Source organism: Fringilla coelebs (genome assembly GCF_963513975.1).
Source record: "Fringilla coelebs genome assembly, chromosome: 9".
Lineage (NCBI taxonomy): Eukaryota > Metazoa > Chordata > Aves > Passeriformes > Fringillidae > Fringilla > Fringilla coelebs.
In genome coordinates, this window is record NC_140067.1 from 9,342,551 (window position 1) to 9,360,025 (window position 17,475).

The window sequence follows — 17,475 nt, forward strand, 5'->3', positions numbered from 1 at the left end:
AAAGAGTGCTCATAACCACACTGGCACTTACCAGTAGCTGCCACTATCTTGTTTTTTTTTAAATACATCAGTCTTAACTTGGGGGTTTTTGATTCAATTTCAATTCAAGCCAATGTGCATTTTCAGAAATACAACCCATGTCAAATAGTAGTTACACCAACAATAATTTTGGTCACAAATGAATAAAAGACCATGAATATATTATACTGAATGAGTAAAGTTATGCTTCTGATCCAGAGGAGGGCAATCTAGCCCTAAAAAAAACCCAAATCAAAAACATAGCAAAAACCCCAGCCCAAACCAGACTTTATAACCCCCATCCAAACAACAAACTAGAAGTTTTCTGCTCTTCTAAGGTTGGCTGTTTTTGATTGACACACCAGCACACATTTTTACAGCAAAGCATCTTTAGTTCTCCATAGTTCAGAGGCAAACAGCATTGTTACAAGCCACTCTTTTTATGGGAGAAAGAAAAAGTCAGTCAGTCAACTTAATCAGAAATTCAGTTTGCCACACTCTTCTTCATACTACAAAGAAATTTTAGTGCTTATTATCGTACCACTGAGATGTAACTGATTCAAACTTATACCAAAACTCACCAACAGTGATTTTGGAGGTGTTTTTCTGAGCAACAACCCTGATGGTTGTTGGTAACCAGGTTAGACTGTGCTTTGTATTTAATTGGTGTTGTCTATCAAATCTTTAATTGTTATAAAAATCTCAGTTATTTTTAGGGAAAAATAAAAAATAGGGAAAAACTAAGGGTAGTAAAAATGGTAAATGCATGAAACTATTACAAACTTGTTAATTCCCCATAAACTATTTTATTAGCTTGAAATGTACTGAATACCTTGTTGCTAAAACTGAATTTAAATTCAAATAGCTTTTAATTTCTTTTATTTTTCCTGTTCAGCTCTTGAATACTCACCCTACTGGTTATACTGAGGAAAAGAGTCTTTAATAAATGTTTAAAAATTAGGATTTAGAGAACAACTTGCTTAAAAATGTAAAATGTGATACTTGAACTAGTAAATCTGTGCAAGTATTTGCAATTACTTGTTTGACATTTGCAAGGGCTGAAACTAAGAATGCCTTCACAATGCCTCAGGATCCAAGGCTGATCCATTCCTCACCATGTCTGGTCTTGTCCCAAGAGATGAGGTAAGTCAAACAGGTTCTCAAACTAAAGTTTTATAAGACAAAGGCCATTAGACTCCAACCAGCAAGGGGAGAAATCTACTCACTGTGTATCTCACTGTGCAGCTGTGGATCTCAGTGAGCTGGCTGAGAGAAAGAAAGTAATGCCCAGTCCAAGTCACCCCAAAATCACTGTGGTAGGAATGGATATTGCTAAATATTTGCACTCTGTTCTGCCTGACACAACTGCTCCCAGAAGCACAAGGAGCACAGATCACTGTTCACTAATAGGTAAAAATTCCAGTCCTTACAGGCCTTACTTTGGTGCTACTGAGGGGAAGTCCTTCAGTTATGTCTCACTGGACATCTGGAACTTTTGTTACTGTTAAGAACAGAGGAAGAAATAAGAAGTGCACTGTCATGGTGCTTGCTGTTATAATGCTCTTGCTGAAATGACCTGGGAAAGATAAACCTTTATTGGGCTTACTCATAATGTGATGTAGGTTTTATTTTTTTATATCCCAGTGGGCCTGTGATAATAGTTTACCAACTTCTGCTAGGATAACCTTTTTTTTCCTTAGTTTTCAGATACTGGACTGTGTGTGTCTTAGGTAGCTCTTTTCAGGATATTAAAAAAAACATGATTGATTCTCGCTTGAACATCCTGACTTCTCCACAAGTTAAGAACTGCATTGTTTAAATAAAAATACTCAGTACTGAGGTTTACTTACAAGTCTGTATATTTAGTAACCAAAATACCATTTGAAGAGAAATAAATTACAGAAATTGAAATGCAGTGACCATTGTAATCTGTTTAATAAATTAAGACAAAATATTAAATATTTGTAAGAAATCAATACCAAAAAATCAAAATAATTTACTTTAAATTGTAATATAAAAAGATAGATTTGATTCAAATCTATATTTATCCTTCTAAGAGAATCAGTATTTTGTCTTTGTTACTAGTATGAGCCATTACCTCAAGCCCCTGTTAAATTACAGTTCAAAGTTCTGAAACATCAAACAAATTTGAACCAGAAGTAATCCTGTAACAAAAGAACAGATTTTAAACAAATTTCATTCTTTACCTTAAATTAAACATCACAATACCCCTACCACATTCTAAGTCAGGTGTCTGCCTTAGTCAGAGATGAACAAAACATGGAAAGCAACAAAGACTTTTTTGTAACAGCAAATGCAGTGAACAAATGCACATGCTCACTACTCTGTTTACAGGGAAGCAAACTTGTTATCCTGAATTTGGATTACAATGAGTTAGTGTACTGACTGTGAGCAACTGTATCAAGCAGTGAACAACTGAGGTGAGGTGAGGGCAACCTTCCTGGTGGAGTCTCCAAAGCTTTGAAGAATCCCAACATAAAAAGAAAGGGCTCAATTCTGCAAAGTGAGTATTTCTTCATCATCATGTTAGTACCATCCAAAGGAAAAAAGTGCCTGTCCATTTGCAGTATCACACTGCAGTCTAGTAAAACAACTCCCACAAAACATTATTTTAATGTATTATATTACTTTAACAAGATCTGAGCTCAAATTGCTCAAAGAGAAATTAATTCCTGATTTCCAGGTGCATTGTAGCCTCTGGACAAATGTAACAGGACAAAGTCATGGAAAAAATGTTGCTTCTGTCTGAACAAGTTTAATCCAGCAATATAAGTAACATAAATGTCATTAATATTTCCCTTTCTTCTGTGCTTGTTTGCCTGTGCATGTGACAAGGCCTTGTGCCATGGCTTTTACACGTGTGCAGGTTTACAACCTCTCCCACAAAGAAAGCACACCAGGAAACTGTGGCAGTAACTGTGGGGGGTGTGCTGTGTGCTGGCACTGAAAAATACTTTTAACACAAATGTGGTCTTCCTTAGAAAAGGCCGGGAGAATTGTATTTTTCAGTCAGTTATCTCAACGTGAGTAAAACCTCCAATCATATGGACATTACTCAGCATCTTTCCAAATATTCCAGTCAGCTCTATGAATGGATAAATGCTTAAATGTGACCTAGGCAAGACTCTAAAGACTGGACATGTGTTCTCTAGAGAGGGCCATGACACAGGATAACAAAATGCTGGTTACATCTAAAAAAGTACCTGCCCCAAGTTTAGACAAAATCCAACTAAGTGGTACAATGACTGATTTTTTTTTTTTACACCTACAAAGAATAAAAACAGAACATTCAGAAAGAAAAATTTTGAGAACAAAAGTGATTTCTCTAATAAGCAGCATGGATTTTGAAGTTGCCAGGATGTCTAAACTACTCCCAACCAAAGGCTAATGGCAGCTAACTGGGTTCCCAAAGGACACCCCAGATCAGCAGCAGCACAGAACAGAGGGCTCCCACCTCCCCCAGACCGCAGAGCTGTGCCCCTCTCTCTGGGAAGCTTTGATTGCAATGTTTGCATTGGATTTGCCACGTCTATACCAGCATAACCATCCTCCTCCTCCTCCTCCCCCTCGGCACCGGGAAAAGCCGGTGCTCATGAGTTGCCCTTTGCTGCCCTCTGCCCTCCGCGGAGCCGGTTTCTCAGTGAAATGTGATTCTCTGGGCTTCCTGCGAGAGCCCCAGCAGCCGGAATCTCTCGGCCGGAGGAGTGGCAAAGTAGGCTTTCTGCTCCTCCGAGTACCTTTCCTTCACTTCGATGATGTCCCTGTAGCGGCCGTCCTGCCAGTGGAAATTGAACTGCTCCAGCAGCTCAATCCTCTTCTCCTCCGTGCTCACACAGTCCACAGGGGCGGGCTGCTCCAGGAACGGCACCTGGATGGCTGGGAAGAGCAGGAGAGCCCGGATAGCAAACCAGCCTCCGTACTTGGGATGGATACAAACGCCAAAGATCTTCTGGAAGAAAAAAAAAATATCCAGGCTGCCTCACTTTGTGTCTAATCAAGGCTAGAGATCAAAGCATCCATCAGATGCTTCTCTCTCTCCCAACCTTCTCTTGGAGAGCTGTGCAGAGCAGAAGGGAAAACTTTCCTGAACGTATGGCTCGAAGCACTGCATTTCACTCCCACTTTCCTGTGCCCACACACACCTCCCTGGAATGCTGGGGAGAGGTTCCTTTCTGCAAATCTATTACAGAAATTAACCACAGAGCATTTCCCCCCCATTTTGCGATGCTCTAAGCAACAGGTTTTCCTTTACACTGCCATTTATTCTTCTATCTAAGTAGATTTAACAGATTAAGATATTTCTCTCCATGCACATCTCCCTACTATCCTGAAGAATCTTGGAAGCTTCCAATTCCCACCTGAAACACTTTATGAACCTGTATGTGCTCTGGACTTTGTCGTTTCCTGCAAGATGAACTAGTGACTAGTGAGCAAACAATCACTGAACAGTTCAATGGTTCTTCCCAGACTGTGTTTCTGCCTCACCTTTTTCCCCCAAGGATCAAGCTTCACATCCTTCCTTTGGTAGTAATATGCAGCTCCAGCAACGTGGGCAGCTGTCTGTGCCAGGAACTTGGGCTTTCGGCTCGGCAGCAGCTCGTAATCAAACATGATCTCCACCCTCTGGTCGGGGAATTTCTGGGAAAATTTGAAAACATCAGCCTAGGCTCATGGAAAAAGCCTTGCCACCCCAGAACTGCTGGATGGCAGCAAATCAGGCGCATGTGAAGCCTGCAGACTCCCACATCCTGCTGCTGAATTCTACCAGCAGGTTTGAGGCTGTGGGCATTCAGCCTGTGCCTGCAGAGCTCCCTCTCAGCTGTGAGGTGTAATCCAGAGGCAGAAGATGCAAGTAAAGCACCCAACGCCTGCTGATGCTCCCTCCTTCAGGAATAATGCTTCACCCTTCCAAAGAGCAGGGCAGGAACCTGCGGGGCTTTGTCTGCTGCTCAACCCACCTGGTTATGTGCTGAATGGAATGGGTATTTCAGTTTCTTACCTCCTTCACACGAGATAAGTGATGGGAAACACACTGATCCACGGGATCCCTGATTATTTTTAACCGTTCTTTGTTCACAAAAGGCTTAAGGGCCTTGTCGAACATGGAGGGCGTGCTGAGGACCACGAAGGCCAGTGTGTCATCTGGGTAGGGGAGGTGGAAGGCTGGCTGGAGAACAGCATTGTACCACCCAACCTTGGCAAAGAAACACAAATTTCCATTAGAACACAGACACCACTCTAGTGGACATGCAGGAATGCAAAAATGTGGAAATAACTGTAGCCCCCTTCATTTGCAACCCAGATGGGCAACCTGCCCAGGGCCTTCCTTTCAAACCAAGTTGTTTTGCACACCAGGATTCACAGTTTGGAAAAGCTGTGAGCTGTGAGATAAGAATCACACACAGCATTCAGCTCCATCTGCCCTTTATCCAGCTCTGCTCAGAAACCTAGAGGGAAATATGAGCAATCAGTCTTGCCAATGCAAATCAGATTGTTTGGTTCAGATAAAGCTTTTACAGGTTTGGTTTTTTCCTCTTATCTTTGGCCAGAAAGAAACTGGTGGTTCTGTTTTGTGTGGCAAGTTGCATGTTTTACTTCTTCTGCAGGAAACACTTGTGGGGAATAAAGGATGTGAAGCTCTTGGCAGTGCTAAGCCCCCCCTAAAAACGTTTGTTATCAGTAGCACGTGGATTATGACACAGCCACATTTGGATATTTGATTCCAGGGCTGGACACAGTCCAGAAATGAGAGATCAAGCCAGGGCAGCAGGAAGCATGACCAGGAGGACAGGGCTCTGACCTGCAACTGCCAAGTGCAGGAGGAAATGGCCCAAACCCCCTGCACCCCACTCCTGATGCCCTGCACAGTAACATCAATCTTTCATAGGTTATCACAACTTCCTCCCTCCTGGGGTGCCACAAGGCCAGGTCTAACAATCAGAGAGGTGTTGAGTAATGGAACAGTAAGTTCGAAAATGAAATATACTGGTTATTCTAAGTAATCAGTGAAATTACTCTGACAGTGATTCTGCAGCTGGCAGTGGCAGCCAGACTGCCCATGAGGAAACACAGAACAAAAGCTAGATTCACTATAAAGTTTACATTCTGATATGAACCTCTAAGTTTAATCAGTTTTGTGGCTCTGAAGGTGCTGAATTGAGATGTTACAAGGAATTAGAGAGATATGAGTCTAAGCTTTGGTGGTTTCCCGGGGAACATCAGTCAGTGCACCAGGACTGGCTGTGTCAGAATGAAATCTGGAGGGAGCTAGAGGGCTAGAAGGTTTCCCCTCTGGTAGCTACAGTCTTTTTATCTGGGTTCTGCCCCGAATTCTGCTGATGTGTTTTAGGCAAGCAGCATTGAGTTTTCCAAATTCTGGAGGCACCTATCTCATTACTTCTCTCACCACCTCATTGCCTTGTACTTTTTATGCGAATGAGATCACAACAGGAAATAAAAACATTTCAGGTGACAGATACAACACTCCCCGAGGGAAGGGCACGTTTATTGCAGATTGATTTATTGCAGATTGCCCTGGGGCAGGTGAGGAAGGAGGCCCTGCACTTACAGGTGAATAGGGCACAGCGGCAGAGGCTGCAGGGGGTCCCTTCCCCGGGCAGAACAGAGGTCAGAGGAGCGCATGAGGCGGTCAGCACTCCCACACTCAGATTAAAATTTAAACTTGCCTAGAGGACTTTGCCGTCGGCTGGGGCAGACGTGTCATTACGTAACGCCCGACCCCGCCGGTCAGGGGCCCGCACCAAGGGCCGGAGCAGCCGCGGCCGCTGCGGTCACCTTGCCCCGCGCTCCCGGGCGGGCGAGCCGGCCGGACCCCGCGCTGCGCATCGACCCGCGCCGGCCGCAGCGGCTCCGCGGGGCGTGCCCGGCCCCGCTCGGCCGAGGGGCGCCCCGAGCTCCCCGGGGCACCGACCCCCGGCACCCCCGGCCCCTGCGCGGCCCCGGGACCCGCTCCGCGCCCCGCGCTCCCTCAGCCCCTGCAGCTCCGCGGGCAGTGACGTCGTTCTCGTGACGTCACGGTGACGTCATTACCTTGAAGGCGTGCGCCTCGAGGCCGAGCGGGCCCAGCGCGCTGCGGAGCTGCTCCGCCACGCGCCGCTCCATGGCGGCGGCGGCGCCGCGCGGGGCACCACGGGAGCGGTAGTTCCGGCCCGGAGGGACCCCCGGCGCGCATCCCTGCGTCTCCTAGGAGACGGCGCGGCGCGCAAAGAACCGCGGGAGTTGTAGTGCGCAGCGCCCCCCCCTCCGCGCCGGCTCCCCCGGAGGGGACTCCGTGTCCCAGCATGCTCAGCCAGCCCAGTCCCGCCGGGTCCCCTCGCCGTTCCCGCCTTGTGGCCGTCCCTTCACACCGCCCGGGATTAGGCCTCTTTTCCCGGCCCCGCACTCTGTGGGAAAGCTCCACCTGTGCCTGAGGGAGGGTGCTGCTCGCTGAAACAGTGAGGGCTCTGTGCTGGCAATCCTTTCTCCTTCCCCTTCTGAAAGTACACGTTCTTTGCAGATTCTGTATTCCCTACCGCTTGCCATACTGGAGACTGAGCCTCAGATTTGGATCTCCCTACCCTAATCTTAATAGCTGCTTATCACAATCTTTATAGTACTTGTGCAATAAGTGCAGGACACCAAATGTGCAAGTTCTTGGGGACAGAACTACCTCACTGCATTGTGGAGTTTCCTTATATCTTCTGGTACCCCAAGAGTTTCTCCATATTATATCCCTGCCTTCTGCACTGGGAGGACAGATGGATCCTGTCAGTCATGTTTAGAAATACAATTTGTTCTTTCCAGATCTCCCTGTATTTCCAGCTTGTGAAGTTGCACCAGACCACTATGTGCTTTCTTGGACTAAATTGTAAGTAATCCTCATACAAAATCTGTTTCTGCCCATCCGCTCATATCGTTGAATATCTCCATCTGTGAATTGACTAAAACAGGAGAAAGAGCTCCAGCAGGAGCAGATCCACAAGCTATGAAGTAGTGAAAGTAAAGGCAGTGGAACCAAAGCACTGATAGCTGCAGGAGCCTCTTACACGGATCACTTCTTGTCTAGGTTTCTGAAGTCCTGCTGAAGAAACAGGCTGAGTGTAGCCTGGCACAAACTTGCTCCATCTCCTTGCTCAACAAAGAGAAAGAGATGGATATAAGGCAGAAAGGGCTTTGCACCTCAGATGCTGGAAATAAGAGGGTTTTGCCTATGTTGGCATGTTATGTGTCCAACTCCCTTCTTCTCAGTCGTTCCAAGATTTTTCTGAAGGGCTTAATGCTGTGCTGGATCAGAGGCTGCCCCTGGAAAACACTTGGAAGTGGTTGTCCCCTGTATTTCATTCAGGTGAGCAGCCACAAAGCTCAGTCTAACAGGGCACAATCTTAGAGTTTGTACAGCACTCGCCAGAGGCTGGGCCACCTCAGGTGGAGGGGACACCCCTGCAGGGAATTTGGGGATGCCCAGGGGCAGCTAGGCTGCCGGAGCAAGCGCAGCTCCCGGCTGTCAGCGGAGCAGCTGCCGGGAGCTGCAGGAATGTGTCACAGGAGGGTGCTGCTGGCTGGCGGCTGCTCCGAGCTCTGCAGGACAGCTCCTGCTGTGGAAATTGCTTCCACAGGCGCTGGGCTGGCAAGCTCAGAGATGCTGGGGACCGATCTCTCACCCCGCTGTTCTCTTTTGCCAGCTGTCCTTTGTACCTGCCTGTGGAGCACAGCTCATTTCCAGGTGGGGCTCCAGCTTCACTGATGCAGAAGGGGACAGGTTTGCCAGCTCTGTGAGGTGGGCTCTTCCATTTCAGTCCTGAACTGGCAAGGCTTGAGGCAGGTTTGGCTTCAGTGTCTGCCCTCTCCTGGAGCTGATCTTAGGCTAAGTGCAGGAAGGGTGTTCAGTCCTTCTGAGGCAGCTCATGAAGGGAAGGGCTGACAGCACTGGGCCTGCCAGAGTTCATTTGGACAACGCTCTCAGGTGCACAGGTGATTCTTGGGGTTGTCCTCCTGCAGAGGCAGGAGTCAGACTAGACAATCCTTGTGGGTCCCTGTCACAGCACATGCCACAGTGAAGATGGCCACAGTACACAGAGTGTCACCATACAGCACCACACCCCATCAGAAGGCTTCAAGCATCCACCATTTATTGCTCTTCAGTCCAACCTTTTATTCCCCTCATTTTGTGCGCCTTACACCTGCGTGCCCTCTGTACCCTCTGTGATTGCTCAGTACCCTGAGCCCTCCATATCTCACCCCCTTCCATGCTGGTCACCTGTCCTGCACAGCTGTACCCACTGGGGATGAGGCTCCATTGCAGCCCCACTCCCAACTACCACAAGCTGGGTGCCCGCAGGTTGCTCCCAGCACAGGCTATTCTGTGATTCTACATGGCAGCCTCTGCCACTGAGATGTTTGTATCCTGAGGGTTGGCATCATCTGCTCATTCCACGTGGGTGTGAAGGATGGTACCTGCTGTTCCTCCACAGCTGTCCTTGGAGCTGTTCCCTGAGCCACCTCATCTGCCTTGTTTAACCAGGAGTGCTGCTGTCTCCTACCCAGGCCCTCTGGCAGGGCGGTCTCCTTGTTGCTATTTGGAGAATACTTTACTTGCACTTTACTGCAATGACTGAAATAATTGGGGAGTTTAAGAAGAGGTGCTCATTTATAATGCCTGAGCTCTAATTCCTTCCCAGTTTCCCCATCCCTCACATTCCTTTCTCCCCGAGCTCGAGCTCGGCTGGTGGGAACTGGCTTTGTTTGTGCCTCAAACCTCTGCTAGCTTGGCCCTTGCTCTCCCCCACCTCTACCAAGGCTCTGCCCTGCTCCCTGGGGAGAAATGAGTGACATCTCAGCTTCCTTGTTGAAGATCCTTAGATCTCTTTGGCTCTGTTTCATTGTCCCCTCTGTCCAACCCCAGCTGCCCTCGGACAGCTGCCAGATGTCCAAACTGTCACAGGTCTGGCTGAGAGTTCATGTCACTGCTTCCATTCTCTGCCCCCTGACAGCTTTGTGCTACAGCACAACAGCATCCAGAGAATATGGCTCACTTCCCTGGGGGAAGGCAGCAATGTGTCTGTGAGGTGTCTGTGTCCCAGGTGTGGCAGTGTGGTTTGTTCTATTATTAGGAAAAAAACAACACTCTCATTCATCCCCCTCAGGCTAATGCTGCTGTGACGTGGCATACAGTGTGATTTGGTGTTATCATGAAGCATTTATACAAAAAGAATCATTAGATCTCATTGTTCTCCACAACAGTAAATGACAAAGACACAATGTGATTGTGACAGAAGGGATTTTCCTTCTGCTTTCCATCCACAGCTCTTGAAACCTTTTTCTGACCCTGGCAAGGAACAATTGCTCTGCATTTGGTAGGAAGCTAATGTGAGAGAGAGACTCACACAAATTGTTTGGACAGTCAGGGCAATTTGGCAACTGAAATGGAGTTAAAGGGCATCTCAATTCCTTGTCAGTTTTTCTGATCTTTCCAGCTCTTGACCACAAGCATATAAATGTCTATTTTTATTAGTAGGGAAGTATTGGTGAACACTGAGTCTGGAGGTTAATGTAGATTCATTATTAGGTTTTCTTTGATAAAAAATATTGTATCAACTTGGTGAGATGTTTTCAATAATGCAACTTCATTGTAATTCTCCTGTAATTAAATATTGATTCCCTATTTCTTTCTATAAAAGCCTAATGCCTTCCCTTATTGTGTCACCCTCCCACCTGTTAAGCTCTGATTTCATGAGTCGTTGTCTGTGCTGTCAACATCAGCTTAAAATGTTCCAATCTCTCTGCATTTTCCTGCCCTGGCCTCACAGCACATTGCCTCCCAAATTTCTGCCACTGCAGTTGTTGGTGTGCTGTAAATCTGATCGGGGAGCCGAGCTGGTTCTAACAAGTGCGTCATTGTTTGGGCTTTTTTGTTGGATTTTTTTTTTTCCCCTGAAGTGGTGTGCTTCACAGTGCTGCTGCAGGAAAAAATTGTGCTGGCACATTTGAGTGAACAATGTGATCAGGGCTAGGTGGGGAGGCAGAGGTTCTGCTGCCAGCCCATTCACCTCTGAAAACACAACTGAATTGCTCAGCAGAGCTGCCTTCTGCTGCATGAGGCACAGCTTTTGGAAACCCCACCAAAGTGGTGCCACCCCATCCTCACCCCCAGTAACTGTTCTGGCAGGCATTGCTAAGTGTCAGGGTCTGTCAGTGTTATCCTTCAGTCAGATCTACAATCTTTGATCTGAAAGATCAAGTGTAAAGTCTCTCCTGGAAGGAAGTAACATCCATGGCACCTGCAGGGAAAGAAGAGATCACAGGAGTGATTTCACACTTATTCCAACGTTACTAACAGTCTGGGATCTGGTTTTCCAGCCTCTGGTTTAGAGATCTCGTGGTAAGGTCAGGTGTCCTGTCCCTTTCCAGCACAAAGTGACCCCTGTCTGGGAAGGGTTTTGCATTGTGGCTGTGTCTTAGAGCAGAAATGAGGTGGCTGATTCTTCATGGTTTAAACCTGAATGATGTGGAGCTGGCTGGAGCTGTTGGTGCCACAGACAGGTGAATTCCAGTGCCTGAACATTTTTGCCACTATGTTCTCCTGCCTGTCATGGAACCTATTTTCTGCTGCCTTGTGCCACTGCTTGTACCCATGTAAGAATAGGAAAATGCTATTAAATGGGAATAACTGCAGTTTCTCCAAGTGTAGCAGGTGTCACAAAAGGTAGGCAGAGGATGCTTAGACTCAACAAGTCTATCCTTGAAATGTTGGCCTAATCTGCTGTTTCTTTAAATTTCTTTTAGAGAGAAGCAAGACCTTGCTGAGATAGGCAGAGTGGTTCTCTCCATCTTTGGCTGAGGTTCCCACCCCAGACACTTCAGCTCCAATGAACTTTCCAGGGCCATGGAGATGGAGGTGCCTGCAGGTAAGTGTGGCTGGATCCTGCACCCTCAGGATCTTAAGAACCTGGAAGGGTTTTCTGCTGTGCTGTGGATGACAAAGCTCTGCTGCTCAGGGCATTCCAGAGGTCATACAGATGAGAGGCTCCTGCTGGGCCCAGTTTTACTGGTAGGGCTGAGTATTAGGTGCCTAAAGGCAGGAAGACAGTACAGTTTGAAGTGGTGGCCTAGCACTTGGGCCAGATTTAAAACTTAGTTCTGAGAGCAGCATTGCTATGCCAGGACAGAGGTAACATGTGTGTGCCTGTCTGGTCTTTCATCCTCCCTCCCCATGTAGTGTCAGGGTAATGAAAAGCTGCATGTGAGGGCCAATTATGATACTTATCACTTCCTCTGACAGTGCCAAGATACCATTTTTTAATGTGGCTCCATTTTTGTTTTGGTGCTGACACACAGCCAGTGAGAAGGTGAAAATTGCTCACTTCAAGAAGGATTGTCTCTCAGCCTCTTCATCCTTTTGGATTTATGCCTTGCTTTTAGGATATAAAACCCCCTTGTGTTTGCATTAACTTAGCATTAAAAGAAATCAGGAACAAAGGGCTAATGTTCCTTTAAAATAAAAAAAATTCATGCCCTACTTTAGTAAGATGCTTAAGATTCTTGTGAATGGAGGCTGTAAGGCATATTAAACTGCCCTGTGTGCTGCTTTTCCAATTTACTAATCCTGCTGATTCAGACTTTGCTAGCAAACCTGCTACAATTAACTGCTTTGTAGGTGCAGTTGTAACATGTCAGGTTGCTGTCAGGGCAATGCCTGAAGAGCCTGCACGTCCCATCAAAGGGTTAAGCTGTTCTCCAACATTTATTCTGAAGCACTGCCAGGTGGGGACTCTCATACGGAGTTTACTGATCAGACGGTCAAGCAAAGCCCCTCATTTAATAATGAGCAGCTCGTTACCTGTTGCTGTCCCGTTGTAGCAAGTATTTGTACATGGTAGCATCAGAAACCCTGCAGGGTTATTGTGGCAGGGGCACCCAGGAGAAGCTGGCTAGCCTAGGACACTTGGAACCACAGGCACCTCTTTTTATCTGAGTTTACATGGCTTGTGAGGATGCTCATTGGTATTTCTGTTTCAGTGGGAGATAAATGAGGATGTTTTTAATAGGGTTTGAGACGATTGCAGAGCACACTGAACCAGCAGTGCTGGAGGGGATAGACACAGACTGCTGCTGTTCTCAGGTCTGGCAGATGGGGTGAGAAGGCTGGGGAAAGATAATTCTTTGGTCTTTTGGTGTAGATTGTACACGTGTCTCCAGGCTGTGTTTTGAGCTGGCGTGAGCAGTGCTGGAGAAGTGGCTGGAAATAGCTGGAGTGATGATCTCAGCAATGACCTGCCTGGGCTGGAGCTGCATGACCTTTAATGTTTACTAAAAGATGCACTCTTTACTGTTGGGAGCAACTAAAAAATGGAAAGAATATTGGCTTCCCTGGGTGGGCAAACTCTTCTTCACTTGTTTGTGCCCTGGATTTTCCACAAGTGGAAGCTGTGAGATGTGGGGCTGATCCAAGGGGGGCAGCTCCAGGAAGGGAAACAGCCATTTTGAGAAATCATTCACAGACTGCCCAGTCCCACACTCGTCCAGAGACCTGAGCTGTTGTTTTCCACCTCATACCCCCCCTTGTTCAGACCTGCCCCTCCTACCCTTTCTGTGTGTTCTGCTCTTTCTCTGCAGGGGACAGGCACTGGTGCAGGGCCTGATTTGTGATTTGTCAATCAGCTTTGGCAGCTGCCAGCTGGCTTGCAGAGAGAGAGATGCTGTGGTGCTTGGCTACACTGGGGGTGTTCCTCCAAGGTCAGAGGATTCCTAGCTGCAGTCCTCTGCTTCAGCCCTCTCCCATGGGATGGGATGTATGATCCTGTCCTCTGAGCTCTCACGTGGTGGACCAGAACAAATTGAGAGAATTTAGTGTATTTTCTCTAATGCCTTCAAATGTTTAGGGTTTTTTCTCCCAGTTATACAGTAAGTTTTGTGTTATGTTGGACTGTGCTTACACTGTTGGCTATCTAAAGCTCTGGGAAGTAGAGCTGAGCTTGGATTTGTTCCTTTTAGGGAGACTATGCCAGCAGGAACAGAACAGATATAGAATGACCATAGATTTACCCTGTCACGACCCAATATGGAGCAGCTGACTTGACAAGTGCTGGTAAAATGCTTCCTCTTGTGTGCTACAAAACAGGTGGAGAAATGTTGTTATTTGAACAGAAAATTCCATGACGCTCATAAGGGGGAGGTTGCTGGTTTGTTTTATGAGAATAGAGTGCCACAGTGACAGAAAAGGGCTCTGTGAAATTTCCTTATGTGGTTTGAATTTTTTTTATTCCATTTCCCTCTGAGATAACTTAATTTTATAATTGCTGTCTGTTGAAGGAGAAGGGAAGATGTGAATGAATGACACCAGCTGAGACTCCGTAGAATAATGTAGAATGTAGCACTCTCTTCCCAGTGCTTCTATAAGCCCTTTGTGAAAACAGGTTCCCTCTCTGCTAGACACCCACAAATAGTTTTGTCCACAGTTGCCTTCCACCTAAAAATATTGAGATCCTTTTGAAAAAGGGGGCAAAATTTCTCATCCTGCCCTTAAGATTATCAAAAGGGAAATTGGAGCAATTAGCTGTGTTTATTTGTCTGTGTGATCAGAAGGCATAGCCAGGACTAGTGCAAAGGAACACTTTGCTAATTTTGCAGTTGTCCCTAGTAAAACTCTTCTCAATCAGAACGAAATGAGTGTCCAAATCTGGCTGAAAGTCATGTTCAAGAACCCACGAATCTTGTCTTGTTCCAAGCAGAACCTGTAATTCAGCATCGAAAGCTTCAGGAGTCTGGACATAACAGCAAATTTTGAAGAAAATACTGATCAGAGTTGAGTGATCATCCCTCTTCCTACTGGTCCCAAGAAAGACCAGTGAAAGGAAACACTCTAATGCTTGTGAGAGTCGTCCTGTGGCAGCTGATGTGCACTTCTGAAAGGGAGAGAGGACTGAAACAGGGGAGGAGAGAAGTTACCCTGCGGGAGATTGTCAACAGATGCTCATTGTAGTTCAAAGAGAGCTAGCAAAAGGCTTCTGCTGCAGGGGTATATTAATTCTGGGCAGTTCATCACAGGGAGACCTGTTTTATGACTGGGAGGATACCTCTGGTAACTAACTTAGCTCTTTATTTGATCTGAGGGTGGGGAATCTGGTCTACCTGTAAACAGAGAGGGAGCTGAACAGTTGGAACAAACATGTGCTTGTCTTCTTGCAGCTGTGACCACTGTCAGTCTGATCAAGATCAAGTTGGTTTTATGGTTCAGGGGCTTATTTGGCTGATGGGTCATTGAATAGGAAAAATATGACAGAGGAACTGAGGCTAACCATTGTTAAACTGCTGGGGCATGTGGAGCAGACCTGTGTTGAGTATGTCTTTCAAGTAGACTTATTGGACAGGAAGTGGGAACAAGCCAAGGAAGACAGTGCAGGCTGTCAGGCAGATGAATAAATCGATCCCTTTGTATTTAAAATGCACAAGATTATCAACCTATCCATGCTACCTTCATGTAGTAATTAATGATTTCTTATAAAACCTTACCAATGTTGCAGGATTAACTCTGGTGGGGGATCTCGTTCACAAGGTCTCTATCACCAGGCACAATAAGAAGGTCCTTTTCTGGGAGCTTCTAAGTGCTTTGTCTTCTGACATTGTTTTGAAGTTGTGCTCAGGATGAAGGTTGATTTTTTTCAGGTCTGGGAGGAAACATGACCCCTTTAGTATTAGAGTGAGGAAGAGCCTTCATTCAAATGTGTTTGGGTGGGGAACTTTGAAGCCTGTTGTTAAAGTTCTGGGAGATTAAAACAAACCAAACCACAAAAAAATATGGGAAACTGCTGGGAGACTTTTATATTCGCAGTCATGGTCTTCCAGCTTTGCTTATCACTTTGGTATGTATCAGTAGGACTGAAAATTTGGCTGTTTTATGGACAGTAAGTGCATGATTTTTGTTTTCTTTGTGGGGGATGGAAAGGAATTATTGGAAAAAAGATTCCTGTGCTGCTTCTGCTATGCAGTGAAGCACAGGCAGCAAGTACATGAACATCATGGGCAGAGGCTCAGGAGGTGCACTTAGAAAATCTGTCCCCCTTCCCCCATGACAAATCCACATTTATACTGATTTGATGTAGTTATAGAAAATTAAGTATAAATAATGCGGAGGTGAGCAGCCTCCTGTTTCCTTCACAGGTCTCTGGGAAATGACAGTAGGCATTTCTGTTCTCCCCTGGGTACAAGAAGAACACTGGCTAGTAAAATCTTCCAGGTTCTGCATCATTTCACAGTGTTCATTACTGAAAATTTACTGCTCTGCCTCCCTGGCTTGCTTCTGTACTCCTGCTCCCTGGATCAGTGGAATGCCTTTTTCATTCTGCTTTAAGTGGTAGCAAGCACAGCAGACTGACTGTTATCCGTGGGAAATCCTCATGGGATGATCTGTCTTACAAGACCCACTCACTGCCTAGTCCACTCCAGTGCTCCTCGTGGCAGTTTCTCTGTCCCTGAACACCCTCTGTAGCCTTATTTACAGACTTGCAGTGTGACATGATGGTTTAATACAGTGTCTAAAGCTAAAATACAGACACTGAGACATAAAGGACAACTTGAGTGGGCAGAGAAATGGCACAAAGCACAGGTAGCCCTGCCCATGGCACAGCAGCTCCAGGACTGTCACTTTTCAGCTTCAGCTTCAGACCCCTTCCCTTCAAAACATAAGCCTGGAGAGAGGAGGAGGGAAGGTCAGAGGAGGCAGATGGGTCTCAAACTCTGGTTTTCTTTTACCTGTATTTCTTTCCTTTCTATTTAACTTTAAACCCAAGTGATTCGGTTGATTCTTGGCCCCTTGCTAATTAGTAATACAATCGTGCCTTAGCCTAAGAGGCATTAAAACCAAACCCCATCAGAGGCAACAGCTGTGCTCAAGGAGAAATGCATGAGCTGGCAACAGTTGGTTTCTGGTTCTGTCAGTTCTTTGCTGCACAGGAAAGGTGGAGCCCACACAACTGGCCCATGCTCCATCTCCAAACCTGGCACCTCAGAGGTTGCATCGTCTGGTTGGAAGGTCAGAACTCAGCTGGGCAAAGGCACAAAGCTTTGTGTGTCCCAGGGGTGGCTGCCTGCAGAAGCCTGTCCTGCTGCTGCCTCTCCAGCTAGCACAGCCCTGCTCTGAGCTGCCTCTCCAACAAGGCAGCTAAGCAGTTTGCTGTGCAGAGAATGAATCAGCTCTGAGTGGGTTTGGAGGTAAAAAGGCAGAGCAGAGAACACTCCAATATAAACCACCAGAATAATGCTGACTTTAGACCTGAGAAGACTGGCTTAGTTGTGGCATGTTTGTTTTGTTTTGTATGGTTGTGTGTTGGGACAGGACTGAAATCTCTGCAGGGTTTAGAGTTCACCCTCATGTCTTCAGATTACTCAGCAAGCATTTTGCTAGGCTACAAAGTCTTTGTTTGCTCTCCCCTTGCTCTAGAT

General features: G+C 46.4%; 1 protein-coding gene across 2 annotated transcripts; it reads right to left on the reverse strand.

Moving 5' to 3' along the window:
* Positions 1 to 451: 451 nt before the first annotated feature.
* MMACHC (metabolism of cobalamin associated C) lies at positions 452 to 7,168 on the reverse strand. Of its 2 annotated transcripts, none has more exons than XM_084211363.1 (4): positions 7,090 to 7,168; positions 5,039 to 5,233; positions 4,525 to 4,677; positions 452 to 3,985 (listed from the first exon to the last, which is right to left on the reverse strand). In XM_084211363.1, the coding sequence occupies exons 1-4, from the start codon at positions 7,159 to 7,161 to the stop codon at positions 3,677 to 3,679; spliced, it is 729 nt and encodes a 242-aa protein (XP_084067489.1). In that variant the 5' UTR covers positions 7,162 to 7,168; the 3' UTR covers positions 452 to 3,676. The 2 variants fall into 2 exon arrangements, with proteins under 2 accessions (XP_084067489.1, XP_084067488.1); XM_084211362.1 differs by having other exon boundaries at positions 452 to 3,988.
* Positions 7,169 to 17,475: the final 10,307 nt, after the last annotated feature.

Excerpts from the sequence above, each read along its gene's own strand:
- MMACHC (XM_084211362.1), bottom strand. The coding sequence starts at position 7,161 with ATGGAGCGGCGCGTGGCGGAGCAGCTCCGCAGCGCGCTGGGCCCGCTC. Across the intron at positions 4,678-5,038 it reads ACTTATCTCGTGTGAAGGAG|AAATTCCCCGACCAGAGGGT; the intron begins GTAAGAAACTGA and ends AAATTTTCCCAG. Across the intron at positions 3,989-4,524 it reads TTGATCCTTGGGGGAAAAAG|AAGATCTTTGGCGTTTGTAT; the intron begins GTGAGGCAGAAA and ends TTTTTCTTCCAG.